This window comes from Macaca nemestrina, chromosome 17 (genome assembly GCF_043159975.1).
Source record: "Macaca nemestrina isolate mMacNem1 chromosome 17, mMacNem.hap1, whole genome shotgun sequence".
Lineage (NCBI taxonomy): Eukaryota > Metazoa > Chordata > Mammalia > Primates > Cercopithecidae > Macaca > Macaca nemestrina.
The window spans coordinates 36,316,161-36,330,094 of NC_092141.1; the positions used below are offsets into that span (position 1 = coordinate 36,316,161).

General features: G+C 39.9%; 1 protein-coding gene across 6 annotated transcripts in view; it reads left to right on the forward strand.

Annotated features, from left to right (window-relative positions):
- LOC105476745 (EF-hand calcium binding domain 5) overlaps positions 1–13,934 on the forward strand; it is a 177,873-nt gene that overhangs the window by 98,219 nt on the left and 65,720 nt on the right. For all 6 annotated transcript variants that reach the window (XR_011615568.1, XM_011732934.3, XM_011732922.3 and 3 more), the window contains one exon: positions 725–880. Coding sequence is in view for 5 of the 6 variants with exons in the window: in XM_011732934.3 (XP_011731236.2) it covers positions 725–880 (156 nt within the window). In the remaining variant the exon portion in view is untranslated. The remainder of the gene's footprint in view (positions 1–724; positions 881–13,934) is intronic.

Genomic DNA, 13,934 nt, shown 5'->3' on the forward strand with positions numbered 1-13,934 from the left:
AAAACTCAGATGCCAATACACACTGATGGTGAGGCTGAGAAGAAATAGTCACTCATGCATTAGTGATAGGAGTGCAAAAGGGTGCAAGCCCCATGTCAAACCTACAAAATATTCAGGTGCATTAATCCTCTAAGCTAGAAATTCCACTTCTGGGAATCTACTCAACAGGGATCAAGAGAAATGGCCGAAGAGTATAGATGTTTTCAGTCCCTGTACTTTTAAAAGAAGATCATAGACAAAGGATATCTTATTGCAATATCAAAAAACAAAAAACCACCCATGATCCTTGTCCCTTACACGCCAGTAATTAAATGCAGCCAGTCTTGCAATACATGTGCTTTTGTATACCATATATATATACCATAGAAAAACTGCATTCAATTTTTAGAATTTTTAATTTGCAGGTAGCATTTTACAGGCAACTACTGCTATTTCATACTGTGAGGAAAATCTGCCCTATATAGTGTTGATGTGATATAGAGGGAAATAGCTCCAAATATATCTAGTCCCACTGATGTGTGGTACTGGGGACTGCATTAGTTACCTCTCTCTGCATCACAGCTTTTAGAGCAGCTAACATGAAAATGCTTCATCTAAGTGATAAGCAAATCATATGGAAACATTTTACAGCCAATGTATTTCATGCACATTGGTTGAATCCTGGGGAAAATCCAAGTAGAGCATGGTTTTAAGTCAATCGTTTATCCTCTTTTTTTCCCTGTAGTACATCTCTTCACATATTAAAGACCTGAAGAGTGAAATGTTTGAGGAACTCCTTAAGCACCTTTGCCACTCTGCAGATGAATTCCGGGAGGTCATAAAAGCTGACATGCGGAGGCAGATGTTCGCTGAACTCTTCCTACATTGTGACCATGGGAAGGTGGGTTAAGACATTTAAAGAATTGCTTCTTGGCCAGACATGTGGCTCACGCCTGTAATCCCAGCACTTTAGGAGGCTGAGGCTGGTGGATTGCTTGAGCCCAGGAGTTTGAGACCCATCTAGACAACATGGTGAAAGCCCATCTCTACAAAATAGATACAAACTTTACTGAAATATATTTGTTTATGAACCTTATATTTATTTGTTTGTATCTCCATGTCCAGAAAGGATTTAAGTAAGCTCACAAGAATAGAGAAGATGCAACAACAAAATGTAAACTAAAAGTAGGATGAAAGAAGAAAAAAATAAGAGAGGGGATAGCAAATGAAGCTGGAAACAAAGCCCCAAATAATGACCTAAATAGTCCTCGTGGGTTGTTTACAAGTTTGGATCTAAGATTCCTAGCAGTGAATGTGAAAAGGAAAACATGACCAAACACACTAATGACAATGTTTATAAGATAATTACTAACCGGGCGCAGTGGCTCACGCCTATAATCCCAGCACTTTGGGAGGCCTGAGGCGGGCGGATCATGAGGTCAGGAGATCGAGACCATCCTGGCTAACACGGTGAAACCCCGTCTCTACTAAAAATACAAAAAATTAGCCAGGCGTGGTGGCGGGTGCCTGTGGTCCCAGCTACTTGTGAGGCTGAGGCAGGAGAATGGCGTGAACCCGGGAGGCAGAACTTGCAGTGAGCCGAGATCACGCCACTGCACTCCAGCCTGGGCAACAGAGTGAAACTCCATCTCAAAAAAAAAAAAAAAAAAAAAAAGATAATTACAAACAAGTGCTAAGAAGTACAGACATTTGGGGTTCAAATTTTTATTTTTATTTTTTATTCATTATACTTAAATTTCTAGGGTACATGTGCACCATGTGCAGGTTTGTTATATAAGTATACATGTGCCATGTTGGTGTGCTGCACCCATTAACTAGTCATTTACATTAGGTATATCTCCTAATGCTATTCCTCCCCCTTCCCTCCACCCCACGACAGGCCCTGGTGTGTGATGTTCCCTTCCTGTGTCCAAGTGTTCTCACTGTTCAATTCCCACCTATGAGTGAGAACATGTGGTGTTTGGTTTTCTGTTCTTGCAATAGTTTGCGGAGAATGATGGTTTCCAGCTTCATCCATGTCCCTACAAAGGACAGGAACTCATCCTTTTTTATGGCTGCATGGTATTCCATAGTGTATATGTGCCACATTTTCTTAATCCAGTCTGTCATTGATGGACATTTGGGTTGGTTCCAAGTCTTTGCTATTGTGAGTAGTGCCACAATAAACATACATGTTCATGTGTCTTTATAGCAGCATGATTTATAATCCTTTGAGTATATACCCAGTAATGGGATGGTTGTGTCAAATGGTATTTCTAGTTCTGGATCCTTGAGGAATCGCCACACTGTCTTCCACAGTGGTTGAACTAGTTTACAGTCCCACCAACGGTGTAAAAGTGTTCCTATTTCTCCACATCCTCTCCAGCACCTGTTGTTTCCTGACTTTTTAATGATCGCCATTCTAACTTGTGTGAGATGGTATCTCATTGTGGTTTTGATTTGCATTTCTCTGATGGCCAGTGATGATGAGCATTTTTTCATGTGTCTGTTGGCTGCATAAATGTCTTCTTTTGAGAAGTGTCTGTTCATATCTTTCACCCACTTTTTGATGGGGTTGTTTGTTTTTTTCTTGTAAATTTGTTTGAGTTCTTTGTAGATTCTGGATATTAGCTGTTTGTTAGATGAGTAGATTGCAAAAATTTTCTCCCATTCTGTAGGTTGCCTGTTCACTCTGATGGTAGTTTCGTTTGCTGTGCAGAAGCTCTTTAGTTTAATTAGATCTCATTTATCAATTTTGGCTTTTGTTGCCATTGCTTTTGGTGTTTTAGGCATGAAGTCCTTGCCCATGCCTATGTCCTGAATGGTATTGTCTAGGTTTTCTTCTAGGGTTTTTATGGTTTTAGGTCTAACATTTCAGTATTTAATCCACCTGGAATTAATTTTTGTATAAGGTGTAAGGAAGGGATCCAGTTTCAGCTTTCTACATATGGCTAGGCAGTTTTCCCAGTACCATTTATTAAATAGGGAATCATTTCCCCATTTCTTGTTTTTCTCAGGGTTGTCAAAGATCAGATGGTTGTAGATGTGTGGTATTATTTCTGAGGGCTCTGTTCTGTTCCATTGGTCTATACCTCTGTTTTGGTACCAGTACCATGCTGTTTTGGTTACTATAGCCTTGTAGTATAGTTTGAAGTCAGGTAGTGTGATGCCTCCAGCTTTGTTCTTTTGGCTTAGGATTGACTTGGCAATGTGGGCTCTTTTTTGGTTCCATATGAACTTTAAAGTAGTTTTTTCCAATTCTGTGAAGAAAGTCATTGGTAGCTTGATGGGGATGGCATTCAATCTATAAATTACCTTGGGCAGTATGGCCATTTTCACAATATTGATTCTTCCTATCCATGAGCATGGAATGTTCTTCCATTTGTTTGTGTACTTTTTTATTTCGTTGAGCAGTGGTTTGTAGTTCTCCTTGAAGAGGTCCTTCACATCCCTTGTAAGTTGGCTTCCTAGGTATTTTATTCTCTTTGAAGCAATTGTGAATTGGAGTTCATTCATGATTTGGCTCTCTATTTGTCTGTTACCGGTATATAAGAATGCTTGTGATTTTTGCACATTGATTTTGTATCCTGGGACTTTGCTGAAGTTGCTTATCAGCTTGAGGAGATTTGGGGCTGAGACGATGGGGTTTTCTAAATGTACAATCATGTCATCTGCAAACAGAGACAATTTGACTTCCTCTTTTCCTAATTGAATACCCTTTATTTCTTTCCCTTGCCTGATTGCCCTGGCCAGAACTTCCAACACTATGTTGAATAGGAGTGGTGAGAGAGGGCATCCTTGTCTTGTGCCAGTTTTCGAAGGGAATGCTTCCAGTTTTTGCCCATTCAATATGATATTGGCTGTGAGTTTGTCATAAATAGCTCTTATTATTTTGAGATACGTCCCATCAATACCGAATTTATTGAGCGTTTTTAGCATGAAGGGCTGTTGAATTTTGTCAAAGACCTTTTCTGCATCTGTTGAGATAATCATGTGGTTTTTGTCTTTTGTTCTATTTATATGCTGGATTACATTTATTGATTTGAGAATGTTGAACCAGCCTTGCATCCCAGGGATGAAGCCCACTTGGTCATGGTGGATAAGCTTTTTGATGTGCTGCTGGATTCGGTTTGCCAGTATTTTATTGAGGATTTTTGCGTAGATGTTCATCAGGGATATTGGTCTAAAATTATCTTTTTTTGTTGTGTCTCTGCCAGGCTTTGGTATTAGGATGATGCTGGCCTCATAAAATGAGTCAGGGAGGATTCCCTCTTTTTCTATTCACTGGAATAGTTTCAGAAGGAATGGTACCAGCTCCTCTTTGTACCTCTGGTAGAATTCGGCTATGAATCCGTCTGGTCCTGGACTTTTTTTGGTTGGTAGGCTATTAATTATTGCCTCAATTTCAGAGCCTGTTATTGATCTATTCAGGGATTCAACTTCTTCCTGGTTTAGTCCTGGGAGGGTGTATGTGTCCAGGAATTTATCCATTTCTTCTAGATTTTCTGGTTTATTTGCGTAGAGGTGTTTATAGTGTTCTCTGATGGTAGTTTGTATTTCTGTGGGATCGGTGGTGATATCCCCTTCATCATTTTTTATTGCGTCTACTTGATTCTTCTCTCTTTTATTCTTTATTAGTCTTGCTAGTGGTCTATCAATTTTGTTGATCTTTTAAAAAAAAAAAAAGCTAGCAGAAGGCAAGAAATAACTAAGATCAGAGCAGAACTGAAGGAGACAGAGACACAAAAACCCTTCAAAAAATCAATGAATCCTGGGGTTCAAATTACAGTTAGGAGCTTCTCTTTATTAAAGAGGCCCTTATGTACTGAAGTGAAAATCTTTTATGATGGGATTGTAATAAATTAAACAATGACTTTTTTAGGGCAATTTCTTATAGTTATTTCAAATGTAGGCAAACGATGCCACACTGGACTGCAATTCAGAAAAAGCAATTCTTAAAAGAACCAATATATTGCAATCTAGGTTCTCAAATTCCTGCTAATTTGAATAAAGCCAGGAATATATTTTATAAAATCTGAAATGTCTATGTGTCTTTCAGTCAACCCTTATTGAATATTGCTTCTTTTAACAGAGTTTGTAATAAATATTGGGTGACAAGTGTCAAAGTTTTACTCCCTGGTAAAATGCCCGAAGGATAACTATTCTCTGTTGGCCAATTTAACACCAATTCGTGTGCTGTAACAAACGTAGTGGGATAATATTTAGAGCAATTAACTGAGGTTTGCTTTCATTCTTTGCTTTTCTTCCCATCATTCAAGCAGTAGTTATATGCAGGGGCGGAAAAACTACACCTGCGTCCTTGTAGGATCCCTGCTGGGTCTGAGCATTAAACTGACATGACAGAATAATAGGAGAAAACCGTACAAATTTAGTTACAAGTTTTATATGGCACAGGAGTCCTCTTAAGGAAATGAAGGCCCAAAGAAGCACTTAGAGTCAGTTACTTATGTATTGGATTGGACAAAGAACAGCAAACTGTGAAAATGTGACTAAATTATATGGGGAGTCTTAAAAGATAAGAGTTATTCTAACAACGTCTGTACAGTATTCTGTTGGTCTCAACTTCTCATCCTTGAAGATAACAATTATGCCTTTCCTTATAGTATAGGGAGAGTTACTTTCACATGGGAATTTCATCTTCTGCTTTGAAGAAACAGCACAAAGGTCAGGTGATCTTCTCATATCTGTTGCTTTTCAAGTGTCTTTAACTTAGTCAATATGCCAGAATAGCATATTTTAACCCCCTCAGAGGAAAGATAGAGTCTCAAAAAAAGAAGTTATATGAGTTTCTGAATGGAATATATATCTGGGAACAAAGCCCCAAAATGCATAACATAATGACTATGTATATGTCTTATACACACACACGCATAAATAACTATATATTTATATATATTTAATATATATTAATATATATATGAGTCTCTCTCTATATATATATATATATATACTATATATGACCAAAAATAGATGACCAAAAACTCTCTCTCTCTATAGATATCAATATCCATTCTCTAATAGAGAGAGAGAGAGAGAGCGAGAGAGAGCACCTGTGAGAGACAGAGCCTCACTCTATCACCCAGGCTAGAATGCAGTAGCATGATCATAGCTTACTACAGCTTCTACCTCCTGGGTTCAAGTAATCTCCCACCTCAGCCTCCCAAATAGCTAGGATTACAGGCATGTACCACCATGCCTGGCTAATTTTTAAATTTTTGTAGATACAGAGTCTATGTTGCCCAGGCTGTTCTTGATCTTCTGGCTCAAGAGATCTTCCCACCTTGGCCTCCCAAAGCCCTGGCATTACAGGTGTGAGCCACCACATCCAGCCTCGAATGTATATTTTTAACCAGCAGCTGAGACAAAAGTTCTAAAGTTCTAAAAGCCCAGACTTTAAATGGAAAATGCTGGGCTCTTAAGAAACAATGGAGAATCATAAAGTAAAGAATAATGCAAAATGTGGCATCAAAGCAGTTATTCTATCAATGGGAAATTGTGACCAGCTGATGAGAGAAGGAGGTTGGAGTGCATGTGACTAGAGTTTAGAGGTTGTCTGGTTCCCTAAGTCAGGGTTAGCACCTGATCTTCCATTCCTGAGCTCCAATCATGGTTGGAGATTGAGGGCAACATTATTGACACCCCTGGAAATTCCAGGTAGGTTGAGAGGAAATTTAAGAACAACAGACACTTATACTTCATTTTCTTTTTTTTCTTTTTTTTTTTTTTTTTTTTTTGAGACGGAGTCTCACGCTGTTGCCCAGGCTGGAGTGCAGTGGCGCGATCTCGGCTCACTGCAAGCTCCGCCTCCTGGGTTCACGCCATTTTCCTGCCTCAGCCTCCTGAGTAGCTAGGACTACAGGTGCCCGCCACCGCGCCCGGCTAATTTTTTGTATTTTTAGTAGAGACGGGGTTTCACTGTGGTCTCGATCTCCTGACCTTGTGATCCGCCCGCCTCGGCCTCCCAAAGTGCTGGGATTACAGGCTTGAGCCACCGCGCCCGGCCTATACTTCATTTTCTAAGTGTAGCTCAGAGAAGCTTCATAGAGAAGTGCTAAATTCAACATGGCACTAAAGAGAAAGAGTAGCAGCTATAGAAGGTAGGGTGTAGGTAGATGGGCCTGAAGGTACTCCCTTTCACTCCTGTGGCCAGAGGAAAGATGATGACTATTCCTAAATACCTGTGTGTAAAGGACAGTGGGTGTGCAGAGATGATGACTGTGAAAGTTCTGGGAGTACTCTCAAGAAGACACCTGGGTTAGGACAAGAAGAACTATGGACATAAATAGCAAATACCAAAATAAAACTTCCAGATGACTCAATGAGATGAAGTACATACACCACAGTCACAGTCAACAAGTACCGTGGCTGGCACTGAGCTAGACTCTCCTTTATCTGATGGCAGGACTCTATATAAGCACCCCCACCCCCCAAAATATGGGCAAAAGATATGAACACACAATTCATGGAATCACTATATACTCAATAGATGACCAAAAATAGTTTTTAATGATAATACCTATCGCTGATACGAATAGAAGAAAAACATTTCTCAAACATTCCTGGTGAAAATTTAATAGTTGTATCTTTGCAAAGCATTCTGGATATATCTACTTAAATAAAAAATACATACATGCTTCAGCCAGGCAAGCCATTCCTGAAATTTGTATTCCATAGAAATAAAAGCATTAGTAAATTAAAAATACACATACAAAGAAAATTCTTGATGCATTGTTTATAAACGAAGAAAAAGAGAAAGAGAGGTTAATGAAATACTATATAAGGGAATGCTTTAAAGCCTCCCTATTTCCTGAGATACAACAATATTAAAATTAGGCCAATTAATAACCCTAAAAAGGGTTATTAATTGTATTCAAGTGAAAGGAAGAGTCACATAACTCTCACTTTAAATCAAAAGCTAGAAATGATTCATCTTAGTTAGGAAGGCATGTTGAAAGCCAAGAGGTGGCTGAAAGCTAGGCCCCTTGCTCCAGTTAGCCAAGTTGTGAATGCAAGGAAAAGTTTTTGAAGGAAGTTAAAAGCACTACTCCCACGAAGACACAAGTGATAAGAAAGCAAACAGCCTTATTTCTGAGAGAAGTCAATGTCTGGCTTCAAAGCTTCAAAGGACTGGCAGGTTCTCTTAGAGGCTAGTGCAACCGGTGACTTTCAGTTGAAACCAGCGCTCATTGACCATTTCAAAAATCCTAGCCCTTAAGAATTATGCCAAATCTACTCTGCCTGTGCTCTATAAAGGAAACAGCAAAGCCTAGATGACAGTAGATATGTCTGTGGCATAGTTTACTGAATATTTTAACACACTGTGGAGACTGACTGCTCAGAAAAAAAGATTCCTTTCAAAATATTACTGTTCATTGAGATGCACCTGGTTACCCAAGAGCTCTGATGGAGATGTACAAGGAGATGAATGTTGTTTTCACTCCTAGTAACACAATATCCATTCTGCAGCCCATGGATCAAGGAGTCGGTCATTTTCACATTCAAGTCTTGTTACTTAAGAAATACATTTCATAAGGCTATAGCTTCCATAGATAGTGATTCCTTTGATGGATCTGGGCAAAGCAAATTGAAAATCTTTTATAAATAATTCACCATTCTAGGTGCTCTCGCCACTGTTCCATCTGTGATTGAGCACCCTTTCTGCAGAAAGGAAAGACTGCCTTGCTGAGAGATCTTTTATCTCCATGCTGACTTTTCTTCGTGGCACTGATTATCTATTTCTAACAATTTTGGTATTTCTAACAATTTTGGTGGCCCGTATGGGGATACATTCTCCTCTGGTGTTGGTCTCTGGTCCTTTCTCATGAGGAGGCGCCCCGCCACCTCTTGCGGTGGCCTCAGGGGTAAGGGACCGAGACCCACCTGGTGTGACGAATAAACCCAGACTCTCAGCAACACGGAAAGAAACCAGCCAGCAACCTGGGGTAAAGGATCCTCACATACTGTGGTGACAAGTCTGTGCACAGACCAAGGAAGGAGAAGCCGCAGGAGCCGTCTTTTAGCACAGCTACCACCCTTAGAATTTCTGGTAAACCAGCACCAGCCTGAGAACCACATCCTCATCAAAGGGTGGAAAGAAGGGAAACTCAAGCCAGCCTGGGAAGGACCCTACTTTGTGCTGCTAACCACCGAGACTACTGTTCGTACAGTGGAAAGGGGATGCACACATCACACCCGAGTCAAGCAAGCGCCGTTATCATCAGAATCATGGGCCATTGTTCCTGGATCAAGCCCTACCAAATTAAAGCTAAGAAAAGCTTAGTCTATCCATCTTTTTCTTTGCTTTCCTTCCCTCTAACTATCCCTCATTGTGTCAACAGTGTAACCAAATCAGATTCACCACAGGTTATAACATTTGATGCTTGCCTTGTTATACCTTGTGGCGGTTTGCAAAGCCAGAGATAACTCTCTACTTCAGAAAAATACCTCTGCCCCTCCAGGGAGGCCACTGCCACCCCTGCATCTTGCTTGTGGTGGAGGTACCAAGATACCCCAAGTTGAAATTTATATGCTCAGTGAGTGAATGTCATCTGGATCAAGGCTGGACCTCCGAGGAGGGATGTGCCGACTTAAAGCCATACCTCTACCTTACTAAAGGGATTGCCCACCCGCCCCCCGCCAATTGTCAATCCTACCAGTGTAACCCAGTGCTTATATCCATTACTGTTCCTACCACTAGCAACTCTAACCCCATTTTAGAGCGTATCTATGGTTTAGGATTAGAAGTCACTGGAAAGGATCCTATAGGCTTCTTTAAGATGCGCTTTGTTCTCCCTCCTCCACCTCCTACAACTGCCCTTTTCTCAAACCTATGAAATCAAACTACATCTTGCCTCATGCCAAATGACAAAAGCAAAGTCTCAGTAGTAGAAGTAGAAGACCTAAGGCAAACCAGTGCTACTGAAACAGGGTATAAAGATGTAAATGCTTTGTTAGAATGGATTAAATATTCCATTTGCACTTTAAACAAAAGTGACTGTTACACTTGTGTGTATGGTAGGCCAGAGGCCCAGGTTGTCCCCTTTCCACTAGGATGGTCCTCAAATCAAGTGGACATGGAGTGCATGGTAGCTCTTTCTCAAGATTCCACTGCCTGGAATAATGAATTGTGCCAAGGTCTTTCTCTGCTATTTCCTGAAGTTCAACACCCTGTGGGTCAGCCCCCACGGGTCATCCATCCTCCATCTTCCAAAACCAATGTTACCTTGTGTCTCCAATGACAAGGGGAAAAATTTGGCATTCCTTGGAGACTTAATAGGATGCAGTGAAGTCAGACACTTCCAAGAGCTGACCTATCAGTCCGCCCTTATCCATCCCAGAGCAGATGTATGGTGGTATTATGGAGAACCTTTACCGGACACTCTGCCAAATAATTAGAGCAGTACTTATGCTCTAGTCCAACTGGCTATCCCTTTTACCCTGGCATTTCATCAATCAAAAAAAGAAAAATGTAGCCTCAATTCTTACCTCTTTAACAACTATAATAAGGTATACTCCTTCTTCTTAGGTGCTATGTTGTACCATACATCCAGAAGTTAATCAAAACAAGCTAAGCCAAGACATGTTAAGTGAGTTTGAAGAGGAAACTATAAAGTAAAAGAGGAGGAAATTGTAGAAAGTAGAAAAGTTCCTCTTCAAAGCTCGTCATGGTTTAAAAATAAAATAATACACACTAGGAATAATAGCTCCTTACTCTAAAGCCTCCTATCAACTATTAGTTCTTACAGTTTAGCCCAGTTAGTTGCTTTGGCTTACTCAGGCATGTCTGGATAGGCCCAGGCAAATCTTAGCTCATAGCTTGTGCCCCTTGCTTATTTGGAAATGTTTTTGCTTCCTTAAACCTTTCGTAAGCAACTTCCTCTCATTCTTTGTTCTTCCCTGCACTTACCCATTTAGGGAAGTTTTAAGCTATTAGCAAAGTGGGTATCAGTTTAAGAGTGTGAGGTCCAGCTCCAGCCAATGGATGCAGGACACAACAGTAAAGACGACCCAGATGCATAAGGGATAAATATGTCTGCTTTTCCTTTGTTCAGGTGTGCTCTTGCCATTGTTCCATATGCAATTGAGCACCCTTTCTGCAGAAAGTAAAGATTGCCTTCCTGACAGAAAGAAAGAAAGAAAGAAAGAAAGAAAGAAAGAAAGAAAGAAAGAAAGAAAGAAAGAAAGAAAGAAAGAAAGAAAGAAAGAAAGAAAGAAAGAGAAAGAAAGAGAGAGAGGAAGGAAGGAAGGAAGGAAGGAAGGAAGGAAGGAAGGAAGGAAGGAAGGAAGGAAGGAAGGAAGGAAGGGAGGGAGGAAATAATTCGCCATTTTAGATGCCATTAAGAACATTTGTGATTCATGGGAGGAGGTCAAAACATTCAACAGTGACAGGAGTTTGGAAGAAGATTTCAACCCTCATGGATGACTTTGAGAGCTTTAAGACTTCAGTAGACAAAATAGCTGCAGATATAGTGGAAATAGCAAGAAAATTTAGAATTATAATTGGAGCCTGAAGATGTGACTGAATTGCTGTAATCTCATGATAAAATTTGAATGCATGACAAATTTTTTCTAATGGATAAGCAAAGAAAATGGTTTCTTGATATGGAATCTACCCCTGGTGAAGACATGAGAATTGTTGAAATGACAACAACGGATTTAGATTATCACGTAAACTTAGTTGATAAAGCAGCAATAGGATTTGAAAGAATTGACTCCAATTTTGAAAGAAGTTCTATTGTAGATAAAATGCTATCAAACAGCATTGCATACTACAGAGAAATCATTCATTAAAGGAAGAGTCAATAGGTGCAGCAAACTTCATTGTTGTCTTATTTTAAGAAATTACCACAGCACACACCCACCTTCAGCAACCACAATCCTGATCAGTCAGTAGCCAACAACATTAAGGTACAACCTTTCACCAGCAAAACAGCTATGACTTGCTGAAGGCACAGATGATCATTAGCATTTTTTAGCAATAAAGTGTTTTTAAATTAAGGTGTATACTTGGTTAGGCGATTAATCTATGGTACCCTTAAGAAACTACAGTTTAAGCTATTGCACACTTAATAGATTACAGTATAGTATAAACATAACTTTTTTTTTTTTTTTTTTTGAGATGGAGTCTCACTCTGTCTCCCAGGCTGGAGTGCAGTGGCACAGTCTTGGCTCACTGCAACCTCTGCTGCGTAAGTTCAAGCGAGTCTCCTGCCTCTGCCTCTGCCTCTGCCTCTGCCTCTGGAGTAGCTGGGATTACAGGTGTGCACCACCATGCCCAGCTAATTTTTGTATTTTTAGTAGAGATGGGGTTTCGCTGTGTTGGCCAGGCTGGTCTCGAACTCCTGACCTCGAGTAACCCACCTGCCTCAGCCTCCCAAAGTGCTGGGATTACAGTTGTGAGCCACCACACCCAGCCATAAACATAACTTTTTTAAGCACTAACAAACCAAAGTGAATTTGTGTGACTCGCTTTATTGCAATATTCATTTTATGGCCATTGTCTGGAACTGGACCTGTGGTATCTCTAAGGAATGCCTGTCCTGATATCAGGAAAGAAAGAGGGAACATCACTACAGACCCTGCAAACATTAAAAGAATGATAGGAAACATTATGAACAACTTTATGCCAATGAATTTGCAAATTACATTAAATGGATAAATTCCTTAAAAGACACAAATTACCAAATCTAACTCAAAAGAAAATAGGAAAACTAGATATCCTTATATGTATAAAGAAGTATAATTAATACCACTAAAAAAACATTCCACAAACAGAATGCCTGGCCCAGATAGTGTTACTAATAAATTCTACCAAACATTTAAGGAAGGGATCATTTCAAATCTACATAAACTCTTAAGAGAAGAGGAAGGAACATTTCCCAACTCATTTTATGGGGCCAGTATTATTTTGATATGAAATCCAGATAAAGATATTTCAATAAAAGAAAACCATAGACTAACAGTCCTCATGAACATAGACTCAAAAATCTTTAAGTTAATTTTAACAAATCGGTTAAGCAGTACATTAAAAAGGATCAAATAGAGCTTAATCCAGGGATACAAGGGTGGTTTAACATTCAAAAATCAGAGCTGAGCATGGTGGCACGTGCCTATAATCCCAGCTAATGAGGACACCGAGGTAAAAGGAGTGCTTGAGCCCAGGAGTTTGAATACAGCCTGGGCAACATAGTAAGACCACCCCCATTTCTTAAAAAAAAAAAAAAAAAATCTGTCGAAACAATTCATCACATTAGGAGACCAAAAAACAAAACTATATAACTGTGACAAAATTCAACACTCATTTATGATAAAAAAAATTTTTTAAAAACCTCTCGGGCCGGGCGCGGTGGCTCAAGCCTGTAATCCCAGCACTTTGGGAGGCCGAGACGGGCGGATCACGAGGTCGGGAGATCGAGACCATCCTGGCTAACACGGTGAAACCCCGTCTCTACTAAAAAAAAAAAAAAATACAAAAAACTAGCCGGGCGCGGTGGCGGGCGCCTGTAGTCCCAGCTACTCGGGAGGCTGAGGCAGGAGAATGGCGTGAACCCGGGAGGCGGAGCTTGCAGTGAGCTGAGATCCGGCCACTGCACTCCAGCCTGGGAGACAGAGCGAGACTCCGTCTCAAAAAAAAAAAAAAAAAAAAAAAAAAAAAAAAAAAAAAACCTCTCAACACACTAAAATTTCTTCAACCCAATAAAGCACATCTATGAATAACTTACAGCTATACTTACAAAGGTAAAAAATTTAATGATTCCCTCCTTATAACAAGGACAAGGCAAGGATATCCACTCTTACCACTTTTATTTCACATTGTACCGGAGGTACTAGTCAATTAAATAAAGCAAGAAAAAAAAAGAAAACTCTCTTATTCACAGACTACATGATCTTCTGTGTAGAAAATTCTAAGGAATCTCAAGAAAAAGTTGAGTTCA